This window comes from Colletotrichum aenigma, assembly GCF_013390185.1.
Source record: "Colletotrichum aenigma strain Cg56 chromosome Unknown KSG_Cg56_contig04, whole genome shotgun sequence".
Taxonomy (NCBI): domain Eukaryota; kingdom Fungi; phylum Ascomycota; class Sordariomycetes; order Glomerellales; family Glomerellaceae; genus Colletotrichum; species Colletotrichum aenigma.
The window spans coordinates 2,575,936-2,598,756 of record NW_023500910.1 but is presented as its reverse complement, the minus strand read 5'-3'; the positions used below and the strand labels follow the sequence as shown (position 1 = coordinate 2,598,756).

Sequence of the window (22,821 nt, the reverse complement as noted above, 5' to 3'; positions counted from 1 at the left end):
GAATGCATTCATGGTCCCTCCTACGCCGCCATCCCCTTTTTTGTGCAGAAATACAAAATATTGTTCCCCCTAAACGCCGTACATCCGTGGATGATGCTCGAAGACCCTATTTTCCCCTCGCCAGGATATCGATTAATTTTTGCCTCCCTCACACCCTTGCCTCACTTCATTCTCGTCACTCTTTATTTCTTCTTCTTGCCGCCGCCGAAGCTACCCTCGAACCCGGGACGCGCCTTCTTTGCGCCGCCGCCGACCTTCTTGCCGCTCTTGCGGCCCAACTTGTGCGCGAGCTTATCGTCCTTGCGCTTCTTGATGTTGTCGTCGCGCTTCTTCTGCTTCTCGCGGATGGCCTTGGCGACGCCGTCGCTGCGCTCCTTCCACGCCTTCTCGCTCTTCTTCTTGGTCTGCTCCTTGCGCTTGACGGCCCTCTTGAGCGCGCCCTCGTCGTCGCGGATCTTCTCGCCCTCGGCGCGCCGCCTAGCGATGAGCCACTGCTCCTTCTCGGCGATGTCGGCCTGCTTCTCCTTGTCCAGCGCCGCGAGGCGCTTCTTCTGGTTCTGGATCTTGATGAGCGCCGTCTTGGGGTCCGAGGGGCCCTTCTTCTTGTGCGACGTCAGCGCGTGCGAGAGGTCGTGCGAGAGCTTGGTGCCGTCCTCGAAGGCGACGCGGCCGAAGGCGTAGTTGGCCGGCTCGTCGTCGCGGTCGAGGTCGATGCGGGGCGACATGACGCTCGGCGAGTTGGAGGCGAGGGCCTCCTCGCGCTTGGCCTCCTCGGCGAGCTTGGCCTGGCGGCGGAGCTCCTTCTTGTGCTCCTTGCGCTGGTTCTGTTTCGCGCGGCGGGCCTCGATGAGCTCCGCGCGCGTGCGGATGGGCTTGCCGTCGGCGCCGTCGGCCTTGCGGGCTGCGCGGAGGGCTTCTATCCTCGCGGCGAGGCGGGCGCGGAGGGCGGACGTGTCGGCGGGGAGCTTGATGTGCTTCGGCTTCTCGGAAGGCGGGACCGTGGAGCTGGTGGAGGTCGTGGTGCTCGCGGGGTCGGCGGTGTTCTGGGCGGCGTCAAAGGTGGGCGATTGCGGGGTCGAGTCGCCGCTGGTGTCGGCGGCGTTGTCCATGCCGGCGACGTCCAGCGGGCGCACGTCCTTGCTCTTCTTGGAGGGCTTTTCGTCATCATCGGATTCCTCGTCTACGGTCTCGTAGGCCTCCTCCTCTTCGTCTCTGTCGTGGTTGTTTTCGACAGGTGCAGCATCCGTCGACTCGGCCTTCTTCTGTTGCTTCTTGGGCGCGGCCTTCTTCGCAGCCTTCGCAGCCTTTGCAGGCTCCGCAGGCTTGCTCTCGGCAGCCGCCTCTGTTGGTTCTTCGCCGGCGGCTTCCGCCTTGGCGGCCTTCTTCGTCGCCTTCTTCTCCTTCTTGTCCTGGCGCTTCTGCGTCTTGGCCTCCTTCTTCGCGAGCCTCATGAGCTGTGATTGGGACATTTCGGCAGGGTTGGCGTCGTCAATCGTGTCGATCGGGTCGGCAGTCTTTTGCTTTTTATTCTCCTTGTTGCGGAGTCCCTGGCCGGGGAGCTCCCTCTGGACGCCAGCAATCGGTTCGTCGTCATCCTCCTTGTCCTCTTCCTCCTGCATATCCTGGAGCTTTCTCTTGCTGCGCGCCCGCTCGTCCATGACCTCCTTGGCGTTGCGGTTCAGCTCGCTGTCGGGATCCAGCTTGGCCGTCTTTGCTGCTTTGGCCTCAGCCTTGGTCTGCTTCTTCTTTTTCCATTGTTCCTGTGACGGAAGAACCGCGTAAGCCTTTGTCGCGATAGCTCGAAGCGGTTTGATAAAGCGCGGAGGTTGGTGTCCGTTGCCACATGAGAGGCATCCGTTAGGCAGGGCAAACATACAGAGTTATCTTCCCCATAATACATCTTTGCTGGAATGAGAGACAAAAGACCATCAAAGGCCTTTGAGTGCTCGCGCAGGCGGTCCTACGTAAAATGTCAATGCCGCTGGCGTCAAAAGTAATCATCACCACCACCAGCTAGTTTTTTCCATGCAGGTGGCGGGGCACGGACTTTGACGAACCTGCAATGAAGCGTCCGCCATCTTTTGAACCTTTTGATGCGAGGGCAGAAAGAATATGCCTACTGCAAGGAATAATAATCTTCTTTCGCAGGGCCGCAAGGGTTGAAGGGGTGGCTGCCGAAGGGTGAGAGTGCTCGCGGTTGGGCGGTGCAGGACAACTCTACTTGGTGAGGTGAGCTTTTGCTGGCTGGCGGTTGCGGGCGGACTGGCTGCGAATTTTCGGGCGTTCGAAATTTTTTGGACTGTGGAGAAATCGCTTATGCGAAATCTTGGCACTTTTCTGCCGCCTGGAACACCCATTTTCAGGGGCGGTGAGTGCTGTAAGCACCCCCGCAATGATATAACGCCCCGATATGTAAATGTCTTTGGCTGTACCTTGGACGGGGCCCAGAACGACAAGCCTTTCTCTCGGCAGGGACCTTGTTCGCACTTGAAACATCCGCCTGGGCGACGCTTGCATTCAATGACAGCTGGTTGAGAATGTTTTGGCAACTAATACTGCGTGTAGTACACAATGCTTTGTTTGCAGTTCCAGCGCGAAACGCCTCTAGAAATACAACTGAACTCCGTAAATACCGGCAACTCTTTATCGGCGTTTCCTCTCAGTGTAGGCCTCTAAGTGGACCCGGTCGTGGTTCCGGTCCGTCCAACAAATCAGTCCGCCAAACGCCGCTCTTCCGGGATCCCATGCCGTCCCAAACCGCCCTCGAACAGTAATACCATGCCGAACCATGTCAACCCAAATAACGTCAAAGACCAGGACAACGCATATCAACATTCAATGCAGGCTTGTGCCCTCGCCGTCCGGAAGCCATGGCTGTTCTAGTTGCATTGCAACGGTTGCCAGTGACGATGGCTGCAAATCAAGGATTCTCCTATTGGAGTGTTTAAGCTCCAGCCATTCCAGCCGCAAAGGAAGGCGTCTGGGGCTGAAGCGAGTAGCCGTTGGCGGCCTTGCTGAGCTCGGCTTGACGCTCTCTCTCGGCCTTTTCGCGCTCTCGTTGTTCCTTCTCCGACTTGGTGATACGCGGCTTGCGCGTGAGGGAACCGCCACGAGATCCACGCCCGCCTCTGGAACCGGGACCGCCGCCGCGGCCAGTGCCTCCTTCGCCGCGAGTGGTTCCGCCACGGCCGCCGATGCGGCCTCCTCTGCTGCCACGACCGCGCTTGGGCAAGCCATCAGGTCTGAGATGTGTTAGTGAACCGCCTTCAAGTGACATGCTAGAGTGAACATACCGTAGGTTATCAGCTGGCTTCTCCGGTTCCTGTACCAAGGGTCCAGAGTAGACAAAGAAACCGTCTCGACTGGCCGCAGCCTGCTGCTCCCACAGAAGCTCAGAGTCGTCGACAAAGTCATCGTCCTTGTCGTATTCGTCCTCCTTGAAATTGCGCTTCTTCTTCTTGGGCTTCTCGGGCTCGGCGCCGCTAGTCATACCGCCCATCTCGACGTTGCTCGCCTCCTTGTCTGAGTCCTCGGACATCTCGTCGCCAGATTCCTGGCCTGACGCCGTCTTCTCCAAGGCAGCTGATGCAGCGGCGATTCTGGCCTTGCGGTCGCGCTTCTCGGCCAAGCGAGGGTGAAGAGCATCCCATCCGTACTTCTCCTCGGCCATGCGCATGACGTTGACGTAAATATTTGTGTCGCCCGGCTTGATGGGGATGTCGAGAACAATATCGGGCGCCTTGTATTCCTTTCCGGTGGACTTGCCAAAGTCGAGAATGGACCGGTCGGCATTGCCCTCGGGCTCGTCCAGGGCGCTCATCTTTGGTGACGAGACACCGGACTTTTGCGGCTTTTGCTTCGGTGAAGGCTTCTTGCTGGCTACTGATCCGGCGGTTGATACGGCTTCTCTAGGCTTGTCCGCCTTTGAAGGCAAAGGCGGCGGAGCAAGCGACTTTTGCTCTGGCACCGGCGGCTTGGAGATTGTCTGGGGCGTTGACCTGACCGGATATGACGGTGATGCCGGGACTGATGCGGAGTCTTGCGGACGAGACTGCGTTGAGGCGCGGAAGCTCTGGTTGGGGGAGGCTACGTTATGTGTGGGCTCGACAAGGCTGGCGATGGACGGAGATGCGCTTGGCCGCGCGACAGTCTGCGCAGGAGGTCGTGGGGACGAGGCACTGCCGAAGATCTCTCTGATGGGGTCGTAGTTACCACGGATGGGGTCGTAACTTTGTCCGCTGGTACGCGTAGGCAAAGACGCGCTTTGAGGCTTCGATTCGGGCTCGGGATCGGAATTCAGGATGCTTTGCATGGAGCGTGGAATGTCCTCTCGTTTGGGGACCTTTTGTGCTGTGTGTTCGGGCTGGGCAGAGCTCGGTCGTGAGTCGAAATTGCTGACGAGATCTGTAATCTTGGCCTGTCGGGATGGGGGCGTAACGGACGAGGCTGCCGCCGCGAGAGATTTTGAGTCCGACCCTGCATCGGCATCCTGGGCAGGCGCGGATTTCCTCTTACGCTGAATCGGGGGCGCGCTGGGATCGCGAGGTTTCCTGGGCCGGCGCACTTTGGGCGGCTCATCTGGGTTCTTGGGCTTAACCGTTGAGCCGGGCTTGCGACCGGGCTTCTTTCTGGGGAGGCCAGCGGCCGTCAAGCGGACCTCGGGCTGGGGCTGCTCGTTACCCGACAGCACGCCGAAGCGTGGCTGCGAAGGGTCGACGATGATTTCATCCATGTCCATGTTGTTGTTGTTGGGTTGGCTTCGCAGAGGCGAGCCGGGTTCTGAGATAGAGCCGGAAGGTGGTGACGAAAGATCTGGCGAGGAGTTGTCGCGCATATCTTGCTCTCGTCCACCACCAAAATGACCGCGCCGGAGTGGACTCTAGTTAACTAGGTCCTTCTGCAGGGTGGTGCACCGCCAATCAATTACGAAAAAGAGTGTAGATGCAGCTCCAGGATGTCTCTAATGGCGACAGCTGCAGAAGCTGCAGTGCATCGAAGGGGTTGGTGAGATTCGTTGTGCTGCGGGTTCCCTTGGTAGAGCGTCGTGAATGACCTCACTTTTTTTGTCAGGTACAAGGGGGCGCGTGTTGCAGTGCGTTTGGCGTTTGGCGGTGTCGGATTGGCCGATTTGGGGGTGTGGTGTCGGGGTATGTAGAATTATGTAAGATGGACTAGGTTGGCTAAGGCAGGAGAGGCTGCAGCAACAGATGAGCAGTTGGTCACCTGTGGTGTGGCCGTGCGGAGTCGCTGGGGTGGGAACTCGTGAATAACCTCAAGAGCTCTCCGAGACGTGTTTTTTGACGACAGTCGACGCCGTTGAGGTCGAAAAATCGATGAAATCGGGATCGGCGTAGGGAAATGGAGGCCGTCAAAAGATACAGCTTATTGAGCTGCAGCGAATGATGGTCTTTTTGCGATGTCGACGATGGGCGCAGACGTCGAAATTGATGAGTTTGGTGTTGCTGCAGTCAAAATTGCAGTGTCGTGGGTAGTTGTGAGAAGGGGAAAGGAGGAGGGAAATGGGAGCGACGAAGAGGAGATGGGGATGGCTACGTTTTTGGGGGGAACAAGATTTATTTTTTGGGCCGACATTTGGCTGCTGCGCAAGACGAGAAAAACGGGGCACCGAGCAGACGTGGATGGCCTCAGCAGGCGTGAATGGCAAGGGAAATTTTATTATTAAACCCGAATTAGAGATCCGGACTAGCTGGGGGGCACATCGATGGGATCAGATGGCCTCAGTACCACGAGGAACGTGGACGTGGACGAGGACGAGGACCAGGACGGGGGCGGGCCACGGGGCTAGGTGATGGACCAAGAAGCGCGAGAAGGCAAAAGAAAGAAAGGAACGACTAGGCCTGGGGGGAACGGAATGGATGGGGGAATGCGAATGGGAGCGGGAGAGCGGCAGACGGACGAGACGGAGAAGCAAGACCAGGAGAACTGGGAATGGGAGCAAGCAACAACATGCAAAGGTGGACGGCCGGAGGGAAAGCACCAGCCAAAGGGAGGCAAGTAAGGTAATGGGAAGTGGAGGCGGGAAGGGGGGAAAACACCAAGAGGACGAAGCGATGGCACCTCGTGAACGGGCCGCCCAGAGAGGGAAGAAGTGATTGTGTAGGCACGGCTTGGTACACTGAGGTAAACTTCCAACGTGGGCCAGACCCGGAAAGACAAGATGGACGGGTGCGAGGAGGGAAAGGCGCAAAAAGTGAGGTAAGAGAGGTACACCGTACCAAAGCCTCACTTTGCGATGAGCAAGGTCGTCGGGTGGGAAAGGGAAATGGCATGGGGGGGCGGAATGGGAATGGAAACACGCCCCTAGGGCAGTTGGCAGTGGGAAGAACACCATGTTTCGCCAGTCGGCAAGGGGAAAAGACCAGTCGTCAGGTGTCAAGATGAACGACGGACGATGGACGACGACGAGTAGACCAGTCATGCAGGGCAGGCTGCGAGGAACCGACCGACCGACCGACGATGAGTTTGCCGCGGCAGGCAGGAAGAACCCAACAGTCAACCACACTGTGGGAACTTGGAAGGCGAGGTGTGTATTGCGCGCGCGCGCGTGTGCTGCAGCAGGTGCGGTCGTTGTGCCGGATGGATGCGGCGATATCAATTGGGACGGGACGGAGCGACAGAGACAGTGAGCCGGGGCGAGCTTGACAGTGAGAAGAGAAAGGCGGCGCTACGCAAGAGCAAGTGCAAGTACATGCGAGCGAGGGTGGTGCGTGCGGGAGGTAAGGCAGGGTGGTGTGTAGTAAATTTGGGTAAAGGGCCAAGAGGGTGCAACTTTCAATGAGCAGCAGCTGGAGGTAGGTAGGCACATGGGCAGGTACCTCGCTCGTCAAGCGGAAAGCCAGGTGCCCTGCAGCCGCGCTGTCCTGGGTTGGGTTGTGTGGTGGTTGAGGAGAAGAGGAGCCGAGCCGTGGGGAAAGGAACCTGGACGGGACGTGGAAGGAAAAGAAGGGGTCGTGGAATTTCCCATTGGCAAGACACAGGAAAGGGGAACCGCGTGCAGGGCAGTCGCCGGTCGAATGGGATGGCCAGCCGCAGGAAAAAAAGAGAAACATGGGTCCGGGCGCAGGTACAAGGCCGATGTACCTTTTCTTTGCCAGACAACAACAGATGGACATCCAGTCAAAGAAAGCCAGTCCAGTCGGTGCAACGCTCAGAGCCCACCTCAGCAGAGGGTGGGTCCTGCGCGTCTGACGTTGAACCACGTCCGGCTTCCATATCCGGCATAGCGTCCCAGATAACCGCGCCTGCTGCAGGGTTGTGCAATGTAAACCATGCCGAGCCCAGAGGAGGGGCAGCACATGGGCCAGATCTCTCTCCACTGGGGGTTGCATACCGTACGTAGTCGTACGAATAGGCGGGCAGGCAGCGAAGATGAAGATGTTGGGCGCGGTTGCCTCTCTACCTCCTCTATGGACCATGCAGAGAGAATTAATTGGAAAATTACGATTCAGCTGAGATGACAAGCCAAGCAGATGCATCCGATGTTCTGTCTCTCTCTCCTCAAGTCTCACCCCCCCTCCGCAGGTGCTCGTCACACAGATGCTGGCGCCACGAACACAGAGCTAGACATGTTGCAGAATCTGCAACACGCCACAAGAAAAAAAAAGAACGTGCATAATCCTTTCTTTACTCCCTACAAAACATGCTCTGCGAACACAACGGACACAAACGCCAATTCGTTTTTCTAGCTGGCTGAGGATAGCACGGCGGAGCTGGACGATCGACGCAGAAAAGACATGCGCATAAACAGCCGAAATGGCCTCGGCGCTGTAGCCCCTTCGGACACGAGATAGACGCTGCAATCTCTCTTGCGAGATCTCGCGAGATCTCGCGAGAAACACAATAACCCAACACATAAATGATGGTTCCAATGCCACGCAATTCTCGCTCCTCAAACACTGCCCAGCAAGTTTCATATTCCATTTCCCGCACCCGCAGATTGATGTGCATGGTGGTACTGTAGCCAGCGCCCGGTGCCAATCAAGTGGAAACACCAGGCGGCCCCGGCACAACCGCCGCAGCGAACCCCCATCCAAAGTTTTTTTTCTGGAATTTCGACGGGGGACGATCGACGCTAATGCAAAACCTGGTGTGGCTCAGTCCCGCCTGTCAGCCACAACTCTAAAACGGCGCTTTTTCGGTATTGCACTTGGGACGAGCCTCCTGACGCTAAGCCGCAGCCCCGCCGTTGTGTATTCGAACCTTTTGTCGACATTCAGTGCATGCACCTAGAGTGCGAATTTTTGAGCCAAGTGAGACAGATAAAGAGCTGCGGGGGTTTTCAACGCAAATTTCCGCCCCCATGACCCTGTGTGTTGTACTCCCATCTGAAAATGAGCTTCAGTTCGGGTGCCGCACGGGCTCTTCCGGACAGGGCAGCTTCGAGCAGGGGCCCAAGGTGAGGTAATCCAATAAAACAAACGGTACGTCACTCCGAGGAAAAAAGAAACCCCCCCACCTCGCGATCTTTGTCTCTGAACCACCGTAACCTCAAATTCCACCACCGCCGGTATACAGGTCAAACGCAGCCATGGACGGCACGCTTTTGGTAGGCGACATTGTCGAGAAGGACACGAAACCCGCGAAGCCCGTCGTTTTCGACGACTTTGACGCCACCCCGACCGGCTTCCCAGCACACAAGAAGCGCACGCGAGTGTCCGCGTTCAAGCAGCAGCGGCAGGGCAAGGACATCTCGGGTGCTCAAGCTGCTACGAGCGCGCTGGCAGCGAATGCGAGTGAGGCGAAAAAGACAGAAGATGTCAGCTCTTCCAAATCCGAGTTCGAGACGGCCGAGCGACGGCGAATCGACCGCGAGAACCAACAGAAGCTGGACGACATGACACCAGAGGAGATTGCGAGAGAGAGGCGGGAGCTGTTAAGCTCGCTTGACCCGTCCCTCATTCAGCGACTTCTGGGCCGGGCAAGTATCGATGAGCAACACGGCCCGAACCCCTTCGATCCGCCAGTCGCGAACGAGACCAAGGCCGAAAAGCCGTCCGCGCCCGCGCCTGAGATTAAAGTCGAAGACACCTCCGCGCCACCGAAGCTCAAGCCGGCGCCTCGGGCTGCCCCGACGGAAGCAAAAGAAAAGTCGGTGTCTGTAGATGAGAACAAGGCGCCGGCCGCGCCTCCCGCGGACCTCTTCCCCATGAACGATCAACCCGACAAGACGCACTTCCCGGCCGCGCCCGCTTTGCCCGACTTGGACCCATCCCACCCCGACTTCCTCCAGACACTTCATGAGAAGTTCTTCCCCAATCTACCTGCCGATCCGAGCAAGCTTGCCTGGATGGCCCCGATCCCAACCGCCGACAGCCCGGCCGACCGCGAGTCGCCGTACTATCCAGGGCAGTCATCACTCCCGATTGCGAACCTTCGCTTCGACTTCCGCGGTGGCCTGATCCCTCCCCGTTTGAGCAGATCGATTCCCGTATCCAAAGGGCTACACCACCACGGGCTGGCACCAGAGGCAGCGGGATACACTATCGAGGAGCTGTCTATCTATGCTCGCAGTGCCGTTCCAGCTCAGCGCTGCATCGCCTTCCAGACTCTGGGTCGTATTCTCTACAGACTCGGCAAGGGCGAATGGGGCACCGGAGAAGAAGACCAACTAGCCAGAGGTATATGGAGCAGCGTTCAAGAGGGCAGGATACTGGAGAGTCTCGCCGAGGCGGCCATCGTGGAGGGTGGGCACAGGGGAAGTCGTGCTTATGCTACGGAGGCACTCTGGCTGTTTGAGAAGGGCGGTTGGAAGGAGCAGTGGTCAGGCCGATGATTGAAGCTTGCAAGAAAAGCGCCCTTGGGCAACCGGGCCGGCAATGATACCATCATGAGAACATGATTCGCGAGGCTTCGCTGACTCGGTGACGGCAGAAACTTTGCATATGTGACGTTCGGAAGGGTGGATACCGTTCTTTATGAAATAAACCTGTGGAGGATGCAGCGTGTTCGGGTTCTTACTTCAACGTCGGCCGACGCAGAGGAGATTCGGAGCTACAGCCACATTCCGGTTCCGCAACATGCGCCATTCACGATCGAGGCAACGTCTGCGAGATCGGCATCGTCAAGTGCGAGACTCGTTCCGCATATTGCGCTCAGCGGGCTCACATGGCGACAACGTGCTCAATCCGGGGTAGCATTACTTGCAGCATCATGCGGAGGGCGGGCTCAGCTTCGCGGGACAATCCGGTCTGGGCTCTCCGATCCGCATGTCCAAGCAGGGAGTCAAGTGTCCTGACTCTTTTATACGGCCCAACCCAGCTCGGTCTCGGGAACACCCAACGCCTGACGCCTTTGTCATGGCATCCTTTCTTGTGACACGTGCTGCGTCTCCACATTTCTCGATAAGCATGTGCTATGGTTACAGGGAGGCGTCGACATGCAAATCTGGAGTGTCTGTTGGTTCGATGCTTATGTGCTACCACTGGGGCAATTTGGGTCTATAGAGGAGCCGTCCGACCAATGTGAATTTACCCATATTGTACCTTGTTATGACGTCCAGCAACATCAGAAGAACTCTCCCGGAACTTGGCGAGTAGTTAACCCAAACGTTTCCACGAAGGGAAAAGATAGGCCGGCTTAGGTTTCCAAGGACTTGAGACGGCAGAAATGTAAGGCGACAAAACCACGATTACAAGACCAGAGTACGATTGTAACGCCTTGCCGGCAACGGGCAGCTGATCCAGTAAAAGGTTACGCTTGACCAGCTTTACAGCTCACTAACAACGAGCCTAATGTCGTGCAGGGCCGTCTAAGCCTCGACGATTCAAACGCGCGCCGCTGGAACCTTCGTCGTAACCTGTCGACATCGTCTCCATCGAACCGTCCCCTTGGGCCCAGGGCAGGGCTGTCTGACTCTCAACAAGGCAAAAACTCACGGGTGAGGGACAAACGCCCGTATGGGAGAACGGGCACGCTTGGCCTGATTCGGCGAGGCGAGGCTGTTTCCCAAGACCCTGCGCAAGGAGAGTAGTTAGGAAGGAATCGGGAACCACAAAAGACCCTGCACAAGGCCATCGGTGTTCCGTTCCCCGGATGCTTTGGAGCGGATGACCCGGGACCTCGTCTTCTCTTCTTGCGTGACTGAACTTTGATACACCTGTCAGCCAGTCTCGAGCGGCTCGCAACCACCAGGGCTTTCGCAAGAAAAGTCTGGGATGCTCCTGACGCCAGACAAGGTCCGTCCGTAGATAAAGTTTGTGTTTGTTCCAGAACCTCTCAACTTTGACTCGGTGGGACCACTCACGGATCTTGCAGCATGAGACGATGCTTTCGTGTCTAAACTACAGCCGTTGCCGTCGGAGCCAATCACGGCTCGGGTGGATTTCCCAACAACCCCTTGGTCAAGCCGTTTCTGAGCTTCAGACGTAGAGCCAGGATCTGGACAAACACAAAGAGAGGGCGGGGCTAGTGCGACGGTCTGGATTTCGAAGGAGGGGGGGGGGGCAGCACAGATTCAGGACGTCGGGGTAATGGTCTGCACTTCGCCGAATCGCAAGTCGAGGTCGTCGTCTTACTCGTGTCGTGCCCAAACTACTGCTCACCCCCTTCGCGGCATGGCTGCTACTTGCGAAACCTCATGCCGAGATATCATATCAAAGACCCCTTCCCCTATTTCTCGCCTGATCTAGTACACGATTGTCTTTTCTCGGCTGTAGTTTCAACACCCTTTCTTTTAATCCCACCGGGCCCCGCAATCTTGACATCGGGAGCAACCGATCGTCGCCCTTCTTTTAACCCGCGTCGCCACATTTTGTTTCGATGGATGTCATTGCTTGAGGACTCCACCGTTGATGTGATACACGATCATCCCCGCGGAAGAGGAGAAGAGGACGTCCCGTCATGGAACCGGACTGAGCCCAGTGATGAGCAGCTCCTCCAGTGGTCCGATCGGAGCGGCGCCGCCGCCTCCCGGGGAGACGCCCGACTTTGCGAACCCGCGAGACATCTTTCACACGCTGCATACCGTCTACATGGCCATCATCCAGGTCGTTGTCGTCGTGTTCTTTGCGATACGGGTGTATGTGAAGCTGTCCGCCCATGGAAGGTTTAGACTGGAGGACTGTAGGTGTGCCGGCCGACGCTGCTTGATGTTAGCTAACAGGGTCGCAGGGAGCTGTCTGCTTGGATGGGTGAGCTTGGAACGATTCACCGCTGCATACGCATAGCACTGACTCGATAGTTCTTTACTGTGTTGCTCAACGGTACCGTGTTCTTCAGTAAGTGAGGCAGCTACCCCGCGACACCTTTATGTGGCTGACCAAGACAGAGCTTCGGCACGGAGAAGGATATCACATTTGGGAGATCACCGAGGCCAACTTCCTAGAGCTGCAAAAGGTAAGGCGACTTGCAGAGGGAACAGCGCCAGTGCTGACTTCACCAGTGGCTCTACATCAGCTCTCTCCTGTACACCCCGGCCGCCTTCTTCACCAAGGTGGCCATCCTGCTCTTGGTTGTGCGAGTCTTCTCCGTCGACCTGTTCGTCGCCCGGACACTGCACGCTCTGCTGGTCTTCTTCCTCATTTGCTACTTCCCGGCCCAAGTCGCCAAGACACTGGTCTGCATCCCCATCAACGCCTTCTGGGATCCCACAATACGGAATTTCAAGTGCATCAACCAGACAAAGCTGTTCATATACGACACCACGCTGGGCATCGTATCCGATCTCGCCATTCTGCTGATCCCCGTGATCCTGACGTGGACCCTGCGTGTTTCTTTGCTGAAAAAGGTCAAAATCGTAGGGCTGTTGGGAGCTGGCGGCGTCGCGGTAGGCATCACCGCCTATCGGATGTACCTCGTGCTCAAGTTCGAAGACACGACAGATCCAACCGTCGACTTTGTCCCGCTCGACTGGACCGTGTAAGTTGGGTCCGTCCACACAACGGGACGCATTGCTGACAACCAGCAGCACCGGAGAGCTCGCCATCGGGCTGATATGCGCGTGCTTTCCCTCCATCAACTACCTCCTCGAGCAACGGTCCCTCCGTAGGATATCGCCCAACACACCGCGGTCGACGTCGTCGTCGTGGAGGAACACTTCGAAAAAGTACATTGACACGTTTTCGTCTTGCTGCTCAAGGTTCACGGGCGGGAGCACGCGGAACAGGACGTGGCTGCGGAGCACCAACGCCACGAGCAGGGACAGGCTGGCCTCTACGCCGAACTGGACACCGAACATGAGCCCGGAGACGGAGAGAAGCGAGCCGCGGCGAGAGGACTACGACATTGAGCTTGCGGTGCTCTCACGGCGACCGACGCACAACTTTGATTCGCCGGGCCCGTCAAGGGGTCCGGAGGGCGGTGATGAGGGCTGGCTGGGTCCGCTGCCGATGTTGAGGCCGTTGCCGGATGTTGGGCGGGAGTGCCCAAGTAGGTGACGAGGTGGATCTTGGTATTTACTTTAAAGAATTTCGGACAATGGCATGCCGAGCTCACGCTGAAGCATTCATCGCCATGGTCCAAGACGTATCAGCATAGACACCGATACGACCCCTGCAATCCGTGAGGATCAATGAAGCTTTAGAGTAAGTCACCCTAAGTCACCCTGGACAGAATACGGCCGCCGTCATTGATGAGCTGACACCAAGCAGATGCAGTCAATGCCAATGGTCCGCCTCACATTCGCCAATCTGGTATCTGTTGTGCTGGAATCAGTGGAAGGAAACCCTGTGTGAAGCACAGAAGCCGGGCCTTAATTTCCGTCCTTGTCATGCGGAGACGCAGCGCAAGGGCCGAATCCACGCGGTTCATGCGGCGACGGCAGAGGTCCTGTCCCTGTCGCGGACGGAGGCTGTGGCTGATTCGAGGAGGTGTCAGTGCCGTGCCCGCGTTGCAGCAACCTTAGCCTTGCAATTACGGCAACGGGTTCCGGTGCCGGTGGTGAGGTTTTGGGAGAATCGTGGGAAGGCCATGCTGTGGTTGTTGGCCAGCTAGACCGAGAGCCGTCATCTGTTTTAAAAAGATGACAATATCAACGAGGAGACGAAACACAGCAAGCCAATGGACTTGGTGAAGAAGCGATGAATAAGACACGTACAGAATCCAGGCGGGACGAGGCAACGATTGGGTCTCAGCAGCCAGCCCACTAAAAAGCACTGGACCCTTCTCTCCTCCAGAGGACCAGAGGTCTTGAATGCCGGCGCCGTAAGCGGGTGGGAACATGTGATTGGCCCAGAAGCTCTCGCGGCGCCTGGAGGGAGCAGCCGAGACTAGGGTCACGCCTTGCGCGCTGGAAATCCCATGGAACAAGGCCGGGCCCGGGAGTTGTGGGCCACCTCACTTAGGGAGGTCACCTTTGGGCTGAAATGGTGGTCCAGTCACCGGGCACCCTCAGTGGATGCGGCCGGCGGACGGTGCTGTGGCTTTCAGCACTGGCATTGACTCTAACATGTACCTTTCAGCAGAGCTGAAGGACACCTGACACCACGTCAGCAAACCGCCCTCCATACGACGTCTTGGGAGGAGCCAAATATGATTATCGTATAAATAACTCTCTGTTTGGACCATCCAGTGACCAGTCAGCTACACATGTACTCCCGAGTTGTGAGCGTGTGCAATGGGGCCAGATTGCCCTCAAGCATCTTGGACAGTGGTACTTGCATTGGCAGACAACACCTCAGACCATCTCACACCCCCAGGCCAACCACGGCCAGCAGCGCCTCAAGCAACGGGCCGGTAGGTACTTTCCGCTGAATCCCCAGTGACAAGGTACCTGGCAAGTGCTCGGGCAAAAAAAGAAAGAAAAAAACACACAGAGGTGAGGCGACCGGGGTGTGCCAGCAAGCAGCCAGCAATCCAATCCAGCCAGTGCCAGTGCCCATGGCGAACCCGCGAAGGCGACGGAAGTAGAAAAAAAATATTCACAAAATCCCACTTCGCCTTTCCTACCCTTCTCTTTTTCCCTTTCCCTTCTCCAGCCCACACAACAACACGCACCGTTGCACGCCAATCCCCCCCCCAGGGTGCTTCTCTCCCCATTCCCCTTCTCCTCCCCTCGCGTTCTTCCCATTTTTCTTCATTGGGTTCTCGTCGCTCAATCCGTCAATCGGTCATCGCCCAGCCTAGCTGTCCAGTCGTCGAATCCCCGTCGTCTGCCTCCTCGCCCATCGCCCGTGTGTCTCTGCACATCTCGATCATCCCCGGACGAATCAAGATTGCTCCGTCAGCTCATTCGCTGCTCGGTCACACGCCATCTCGTCGACAAGCCTTCAAGACTTTTTCGACGCCAGCTTTGTCTATCAAATCCCGACGTTAGATCAGAAAACATCGCCCGTCTCGTTTCGTTCGCTCGCCGACGATTCCATCACAACAAGCTTCCTTGCACACGAGCATAGCCGGAACATCCATTGATACTCCGTGTCCCCTGTTCGACCTACAAGCAACTTTCACCAAGCTCCATCTGCCTTTGTCCGCCCATCCCGACGACATCGACATCGACATCGACGACGACGACCTCAGGTCTCACCCCCGATTGAAGAAGAATCAAATCCCACCCAAGAACGTCCAAATACTCCGACAGACATCTGCTCTAGATACACACTGTGACTTTGACTAGTTATGGCGTCCTCATCATTGCAGTTTGCCTACCGAACCCAGAAGGGCATCGGCCTGTTTGATGCTGCCCCGGCCTACCAGCCGCTCTCTGGATTCGTCAAGCCCGAAGGGAACCTCCGGTGTTGTGGATACTCGCCCTGCGGCCGATACTTTGCCTGGGCGAGCCCCGAAGTTGTCACTGTTGTCGACGCCTCCACTGGCCAGCAGGTCCTCGCCCTCCCCATCCTCAACGTCTACGAGCTTGGCTTCTCTCCTCTCGGCACCTTCCTCATCACCTGGGAGCGACCCGCCAAGGACGAGAATGGAGACGCGACCAAGAACCTGAAGGTCTGGCGCACCGTCGAGGAGGGTGTTGCTGGTGCCGACAAGCTGCCCCTGGGCAAGTACGTCCAGAAGTCTCAAGGAGGCTGGAACCTTCAGTACACGGCCGACGAGAAGTACTGTGCCCGTCTCGTCACCAACGAAGTCCAGTTCTACGAGAGCCACGATCTCGGCACCGTCTGGAACAAGCTGAGAGCCGAGGGCGTTGCCGACTTTGCTCTGGCGCCCGGCCGCTCCTACGCCGTTGCAGTCTTCATTCCCGAGCGCAAGGTACGTTTACACGCCAAGGCATCACGCCAATGCAATCGCTAACTTTGTCCAGGGACAACCTGCTGCCGTCAAGGTCTTCAACGTTCCCCAGTTCAACGCCCCCATCTCCCAGAAGACCTTCTTCAAGGGCGACAAGGTCCAGCTGAAGTGGAACCAGCTGGGCACCGGCATCCTCGTGCTAGCCCAGACCGACGTCGACAAGTCCAACAAGAGTTACTACGGCGAGACCACGCTGTACCTGCTCAGCGTCAACGGCTCCTTTGACGCCCGTGTCAGCCTCGACAAGGAGGGCCCCATCCACGACGTTTCCTGGTCCCCGAACTCGAAGGAGTTCGGTGTCGTCTACGGATACATGCCCGCCAAGACCACCATCTTCAACCACCGAGCCGTCGCGACTCACTCGTTCCCCCTTGGGCCCCGCAACACCATCATCTTCTCACCCACTGGTCGGTTCGCTTTGGTTGCTGGCTTCGGTAATCTGGCTGGCCAGATTGACATCTACGACCTCGAGAAGGATTTCCGCAAGCTCTACACCATCGAGGGCGGAAACCCCAGCGTGTGCACGTGGAGCCCAGACAGCCGTTACATCATGACGGCCACCACCTCTCCCCGTCTCCGTGTCGACAACGGCGTCAAGCTCTGGCACGTCAGCGGTGCCCTCATGTACAACGAGGATATGGTCGAGTTGTACAACGTTCTCTGGAGACCCCAGGCGCTTGACAAGGTGGCCGGTGGCGACCCCATGAACCCCATCCCCGCCCCGCACGCGTCCGCAGCCACGTATCTCGGCTCTGTCAAGACGCCCAGCAAGCCTGCGGGAGCCTACCGCCCCCCTGGTGCTCGTGGCCTCGCTACCCCCCTCCACTTCAAGCGTGAGGACGAGGGAGGTGCCGCTCACGTCAGCATGAACAACGGTTCGGCGCCCATTGGACCTAACGGATTTGGCCGCCCCCGTCGTGGTGTGCCCGGCGCGGAGTTTTCTGTTCCCGGAGCGGCGCCCAAGATCCCGGGAGCTGAGACCGCCGAAGGCGATGAGAATTTGTCCAAGGCGGCGCTCAAGAACAAGAAGAAGCGCAACAACAAGAAGAAGGAGGGCGAGGCCAACCCCGAGGGTCAGAACGGCGGCGGAGCTTCCCTTGCCCCGCCCCCGCGCGACTTTGGAAAATCCGGCCACGAGGGTCGCAGCCCCGAGCGCCGTGGCGGCGGCGGCGGCGGTAACAACCACCGTCACCGCAGCCACTCTCGCAACCCGGGTGCGCCTCGTAACAGGAGCAACACCCACCGTGGCCAGAACGGCGCGCCCCAGGCGCCCAACAACGCCCAGCAGGCCGCGGCGGCCAACGACGCCGGCGCTGACGGCCAGAACCCCAACGCGAAGAAGATTCGCAGCTTGCAGAAGAAGGTGCGTGCCATCGAGGACCTCGAGATGAGACTGGCTGGAGGTGAGAAGCTTGAGGACACCCAGATGAAGAAGATTGGCACCAAGACCTCTGTGCTCAAGGAGCTGGAGGGTCTCGAGAAGGAGGGCCGCTAAATTTCAGAGGACGGCCTGAAGTTAGAAAAGGGGAAAATCTAGGAGGCATCATTTTGCTACCTGGATCCCACTAAATCGTTTTACTGGGTATGGATCATGCGTAGAGGATCAACAAATGCAATTGCATGGCGCGAACGCGCCCACACTTTAATTGGCTTACCATGCGTGACGCTTGTCTTGATTTAAGTGAAGGTGTTTGCAAGCGTCTTGGACAATGTACGTGAGGCGCAGGTTTACTTGGACAAAGGGACATCCTTAAGGATGCAGACATGCAGCGGTGAATTCAGACAACGACGTGAGAGAACTCTATTGCAGGGTAGCAGTACACAGTACTGGTCAGGTGGCAATTTTACCATCACTGGAGAGATTACTTGATAACCAATGATTGCCAGCAGCCTAGAGATACACTTTGAATAGGGAATTCAGGAACTAAGGTAGGTTGCGGGTTACGTTGAAGGTAAGACGGTTGATCCCAACGCATTGAGAGTAAACGTAGGATATAGTCTGGAGAATCTGGGGCGTGGGGTTTGACTAAGCTCTCAGCTGATGCGGTGAGGTCTTCTATGACCAAGAAGGCAAAATGGCTCAAAAGATGCTTGTTCAACCTCTGCTAGACTACAGAGCAGCTGCTGCCAACTTCTCTCGATACTCCTGTTCTTCCTGGATTTCTGAACTTCTCTGCAGCAGTACACCCCCAACATCCATCCTTCTCCCCGCACTCACATGCGGAATAGGTCATTGCAGGCTAAGACATGCAAGACCACATCCCCACCTCGCTGTAATGCAAGGGCGGCAGAGAAGCGTATCGCCACGGATGTCATTGGCTAGTGTCCCTCGGGTTGACCGGGGATTGGGAGTGCATGGCATGATGCGGCGAGGCCTTTCCCGAAGCTGTCTGGCGTGGTTTCCTATTCTGGAGGTGATTCTCGTTTTGGAGTCTTGTGAAAGCAGCCGGCAAAGTTGAAGATTCATTCAGGCAGTGATGGGACAGAATGGCGAGTGATGGAATCAAGGGGAGGGAGAAGGAAGTTGCAAATACCTCTTCTATGATTTGTGTGGTCTGGAAAGAGAGAGCGTGGGTAGAAGTAGCTTGAGAGGGTTTTCGGTATTGAGTAATCGTGGATAGTGTATGTCCCGTCTGGCTGGTTGATCTACTGAGGCGGTCCTGTAGAAGACTTTGATATAAGTACCCTCTGCTTTTGCAAACACTTCTTAGTACTCGTGAGGAGGATCCCATCCACAGGACACCTGAGATAAAGGGGGCACGGCAGGCACGAATGATGGGCTCAAGAAAATGATGCTAGTGAAGTAATAGTATTAAGTAAGGATTACTTGTAAAGTTGGTACTTTATAGACCACTTTGGATCCCTTACTGCAAAACCACTGGCTGGCTGGGTTTTATAAAACCCTTAACATAAGCCACTTCAAAGTCGTCCAGCCAATGCCAAAGAGTCTTCAGCTGTCCAACCGCTCATGCACAATCCATCTTGCTATGCAATTCCAAGTGGAAGCTCAGTTTAGCCACGCCCTGTGGCTCCGATGCCATTCCTCCCCTCTTCGCAACGCAGACCGATCAAGCTTGGATGTCCTCGGTCAGCTTCTCAATCATCTTGCTCAGGCTCTTAATCTTCTTGCCCAGTTTCTTGATCTTTCGCTCCGTCTTTTGGCGTCCTGCAACGGCGGCCTCATAAACGGCTTTGATGACGAACTCGATCTCGTCGTCGGGCGTCGCAGGATCCTGTTTCTTGGGTGCCTCCACTGGCTTCGACGAGATCGCGCGTATCGGCAGATTGGTGGTGGTCAGAGGGCAGGAGATGGCGGGCGTGGTTCTCTCAAGAGTGCGAATCGGTCGGCCTCGTCGTCTTCCCATTGGTAAGATATCTTCATCTTCATCCTCGCTGGTCTCGGGTTCCTGCTTGAGTGCCGCTCCAGGTTTGGAAAACATAGCGCGAATAGGTAAGGCAGCGGAGGGCGGAGGGCAGAAGATAGGAGGCGGTGTTCTTTCGAGAGTGCGGACCGGACAGCCTCGTCGTCTGCCCATTGGGAGGGGGTCTTCGTCGTCGGTGTCGTCGAAATCGTCGAGATCGCCGAGGACTGGGCTGTTCCCACCGCTCTGAGGGGGCGTGATGAGAAAAGAGATGGCGCAACGTTGAGAGGGCGTGGAAGTCTGCCATACTGGTTTGGATTCGTGGGGGCTTTTAGGAGGAGCAGCCGCGATTGTCTTGAGCTTCTTCGGCTTGGGTTCTGCGGCGGCCTCTGCCTTCCGCTTGCTACCGCGGTTACTCATTGAAATTGTGACTTCATCTTCGCCGGCAAGCTCGTCAGCAGACTCGTCAGCAAGCTCGTCTTCTGGCACATAGTCGTCGGGTCGAAGCTCGGGGAAGAGACGCGAGAGATCTTTGCGCCAAATTCGAAGGACCTTGCTCGCTTTGGCATGGCATTGTCTCCAGGCCTTGTTCTCCAAGAGAGGGTACTTCTTGCCTAGAAGTCTTTTCGTAACGACGTCTTTTCTCTCAACGACGCCGTTCTTTTTCGTAGTGGCGCGCTTTTCCTTCTTGTCGACCATCAGCCTTTCCTTGATGCCATAGTAGTTGGGTTGCCACCAGATTGAACGAGCGGTTGGCATCAAGTAAGAAACGTAGAGCTCGGACAAGACGTCCTGATCGCACTCGCTGAGGTGAATGAGAGACGTGGGGACTTCATGGCTCCACAAGTCGATCTCGTAGGTGAGGCCCAGGAACGCGAGAATCTCCTCCGCCGCCTCGTCCGCCAGTCTGAATTCAGACATTCTAACAGCCTGTTAGCTACCTCATATTTTTGGAAAGACCGACAGGAAGGACTTGCGTGTATGGCGCAGGGGTAACTTTCAGAAACGGTTCGCCATGTCTTTGACCGACAGGGAAGTGTCGGGGAGGGCAAGGTGGAGGGCAGGGTGGAAGGTAGGGTGGAGGGCAGGGCGGAGGGTGAAGGGGAGGGCGAAGGGGAGGGAGGGAAGTGCAGGGGAAGGAAGAGGAGGGGAAGGAGGAAGAGCGCGAGAAGTTTGCATGGCCATTTTTTGGTTCAGTGAAGAAATACTGCATTAAACGTTGATAGTAGGGGAACTGTTGCCAGGAAGGAAGAGAAAAGAATCCCCGACCGAAGCGGCGATGCCTTCCTTAAAAAGGGAGCCATAGGAGAAGAGAAGGGCAGGAAGGTGCCAAAAATTAAAGTTCCATTGTGCTGAAATGGCCAAAAAGGAAGGAAGGGCAAAAAGGGTCAACCATATCAACTCTAAAGCAAGTCCTCAGGACTGATCTTTCCCTAAAGCCCAAGGTTCTCTAATAGAGGTGAGGTGAGGCTCCAAGGTTGAGCCCACTATCAATAACTGGGTGAACTGGGTCTTAAGCGACCCCACAAAAGGCGGTCTCCATGATTGTTTTCCAACCTTGCGAGTTTTCCTAAGCAGTCATATGACTCTTCGTGAGTCTTTGAGCAGTTTGAGTTCGTTCGTTGTGGAAACTCTGACACCCTGATGGCCATATGTTCAACCTCACGATGTTCAGCCATCACATACGACCATACCCATTGGAAAGCTCGGGATCCCGTCCGTTCTCCCATAGATAAGCCACTGAGGGCTGGAGTAGTAGTCGGGTCGGTGACGATCGGCGAATGCCCGGTGTTGTATGTTTTTGATGTTTTGGTGTTTTGCCCAGAGGTTGTGCCTTGTTCGCAGGGCTTGCTTTTACATCGCGCGGATAACAACATTGGTACAAATGGTGAGTAAGCTACATTATAGATCGTTCAGCATAGCCCTGAGGTTGCTTCTCCGTACTTCCAGTCTCAAGACACGAGTTGCCCGAGTCCTGAGAATTCCCGCCGTCTCCGTCACGTCGTCCGGAATCCTTTGGTTCCCATTTATCTTCAACTCCCAATATGTCTAGCGTCAGACCTGCACTGCCAGGGTTGCGCATGCCGGCTTCCAGTTGTCGTTGGTAGGACACATGCCGAAGTCTCTCTGCTTCCTTTGGAGTGAGACGCAGCTATCGATCTTAGCATTTGCCTGGGTAGGGTCGTTCACGAAACTCACGTAGACTTCCACTCCAATTACATGTATTGCGCCCGCTAACCATCCAGCCATGCCAAAACTGGCGTGTAGAGATGCCGTGGCTGGTGCAGGAGTTGACCTGTCAAAGAAGTTCGCCTCAATCGGCACTTGCTGGTTCGGATTTTCCCCCGACGTGTAGGGGGTACACCCCTCAAAGAGGAAAGACGTTGCGACCGCGGTGTTATTCACATTCGCGGCTCCCAGCATGTGTTCGATCACTGCACAAGGAAGAGAGACGTAATATCCTCCTTGCTTGCTGATGACGAGCGCCGCAAGAAGAAGAATCGGTCTCAATGTGATGATGGCGCCGGCCTGTCAAGGCTAGGTCAGCAAGTTTCAACGATGGCGAGGCGGTGACTTACATAAAACCAAGCTCTAAGCATCCAAGCGCGATGCTGTTCAATCTGCAATCTCTTGATTTCAATGATCGAGATGAAAAGTGAACCCAAGAAACCGAGACAGAGGAATCCAACGGAGGCTTGAACTTCTAAACCACCGCCAACAGCATGTCTTACAAGCATAAGTGCACCAATGGTACCCGGGACAGACAATGTCAGGATAACATAGCCGTTGATTCGGTGAAAGACGATCCATTTGCGCCGGATGGCGGGGACGAACTGCCAACAGACGAGGAACGATGCAGGCAAGATACATGCGAGATGCATGATGATCCCTATCCAATCTACGGTGAAGTTGCGGTAGTAATAACACTCGCCGGGTAATGCGCGCTCAGTTGTGCTGAAGCCCGGTCCGCAGAAGACCTTGTCAAAGTTGAGATACATCAGGCGGGCTAGGATGAACCCCATGAGGGCGCCCGCAAAGTTGACGAAGAGGATGAAGTTATACCTCTTTCGGAAGCCCAGAAGTTCATGTATCCTGCCAAGTTTGGCGGCGAAGTTGTTGGGTTGGTTTGTTGCAGCCATTGTGAGTAGCTGCAATAAAATGGCAACTCTTGATGCTGTGTGTATGTGCAGGCTCAGGGAAGAGGCAAGTTGATGGATAGAAGGGGGAGGCAGGAGACATCTGGTGGTCCAGAACAGAG

General features: G+C 56.4%; 7 protein-coding genes across 7 annotated transcripts; 3 read left to right on the top strand and 4 right to left on the bottom strand.

The window, feature by feature from the left end:
- Positions 1-182: 182 nt before the first annotated feature.
- RRP14 (Ribosomal RNA-processing protein 14) lies at positions 183-2,078 on the bottom strand (the record flags this gene model as incomplete). The annotated part of the gene is made up of 3 exons (XM_037321820.1): positions 183-1,760; positions 1,877-1,960; positions 2,058-2,078. 3 exons carry the CDS (start codon positions 2,076-2,078, stop codon positions 183-185), a joined length of 1,683 nt encoding a protein of 560 aa, XP_037179722.1.
- Positions 2,079-2,944: 866 nt separating this feature from the next.
- On the bottom strand, positions 2,945-4,834 carry HPC2 (Histone promoter control protein 2; the record flags this gene model as incomplete). Its single annotated transcript, XM_037321819.1, has 2 exons — positions 2,945-3,242; positions 3,294-4,834. The coding sequence occupies 2 exons, from the start codon at positions 4,832-4,834 to the stop codon at positions 2,945-2,947; spliced, it is 1,839 nt and encodes a 612-aa protein (XP_037179723.1).
- A 3,714-nt stretch (positions 4,835-8,548) lies between these two features.
- On the top strand, positions 8,549-9,793 carry RBA50 (RNA polymerase II-associated protein RBA50; the record flags this gene model as incomplete). The annotated part of the gene is made up of 1 exon (XM_037321818.1): positions 8,549-9,793. The coding sequence occupies one exon, from the start codon at positions 8,549-8,551 to the stop codon at positions 9,791-9,793; it is 1,245 nt and encodes a 414-aa protein (XP_037178902.1).
- A 2,089-nt stretch (positions 9,794-11,882) lies between these two features.
- CGCA056_v006568 (uncharacterized protein) lies at positions 11,883-13,494 on the top strand (the record flags this gene model as incomplete). The annotated part of the gene is made up of 7 exons (XM_037321817.1): positions 11,883-12,081; positions 12,130-12,149; positions 12,200-12,236; positions 12,287-12,354; positions 12,401-12,876; positions 12,926-13,386; positions 13,490-13,494. 7 exons carry the CDS (start codon positions 11,883-11,885, stop codon positions 13,492-13,494), a joined length of 1,266 nt encoding a protein of 421 aa, XP_037178901.1.
- Positions 13,495-15,573: 2,079 nt separating this feature from the next.
- On the top strand, positions 15,574-17,695 carry CGCA056_v006567 (Eukaryotic translation initiation factor 2A; the record flags this gene model as incomplete). Its single annotated transcript, XM_037321816.1, has 2 exons — positions 15,574-16,161; positions 16,214-17,695. 2 exons carry the CDS (start codon positions 15,574-15,576, stop codon positions 17,693-17,695), a joined length of 2,070 nt encoding a protein of 689 aa, XP_037179752.1.
- Positions 17,696-19,268: 1,573 nt separating this feature from the next.
- CGCA056_v006566 (uncharacterized protein) lies at positions 19,269-20,483 on the bottom strand (the record flags this gene model as incomplete). Its single annotated transcript, XM_037321815.1, has 1 exon — positions 19,269-20,483. One exon carries the CDS (start codon positions 20,481-20,483, stop codon positions 19,269-19,271), a length of 1,215 nt encoding a protein of 404 aa, XP_037178850.1.
- Positions 20,484-21,459: 976 nt separating this feature from the next.
- CGCA056_v006565 (uncharacterized protein) lies at positions 21,460-22,702 on the bottom strand (the record flags this gene model as incomplete). Its single annotated transcript, XM_037321814.1, has 3 exons — positions 21,460-21,714; positions 21,762-22,091; positions 22,142-22,702. 3 exons carry the CDS (start codon positions 22,700-22,702, stop codon positions 21,460-21,462), a joined length of 1,146 nt encoding a protein of 381 aa, XP_037179754.1.
- Between the last annotated feature and the right edge of the window lie 119 nt (positions 22,703-22,821).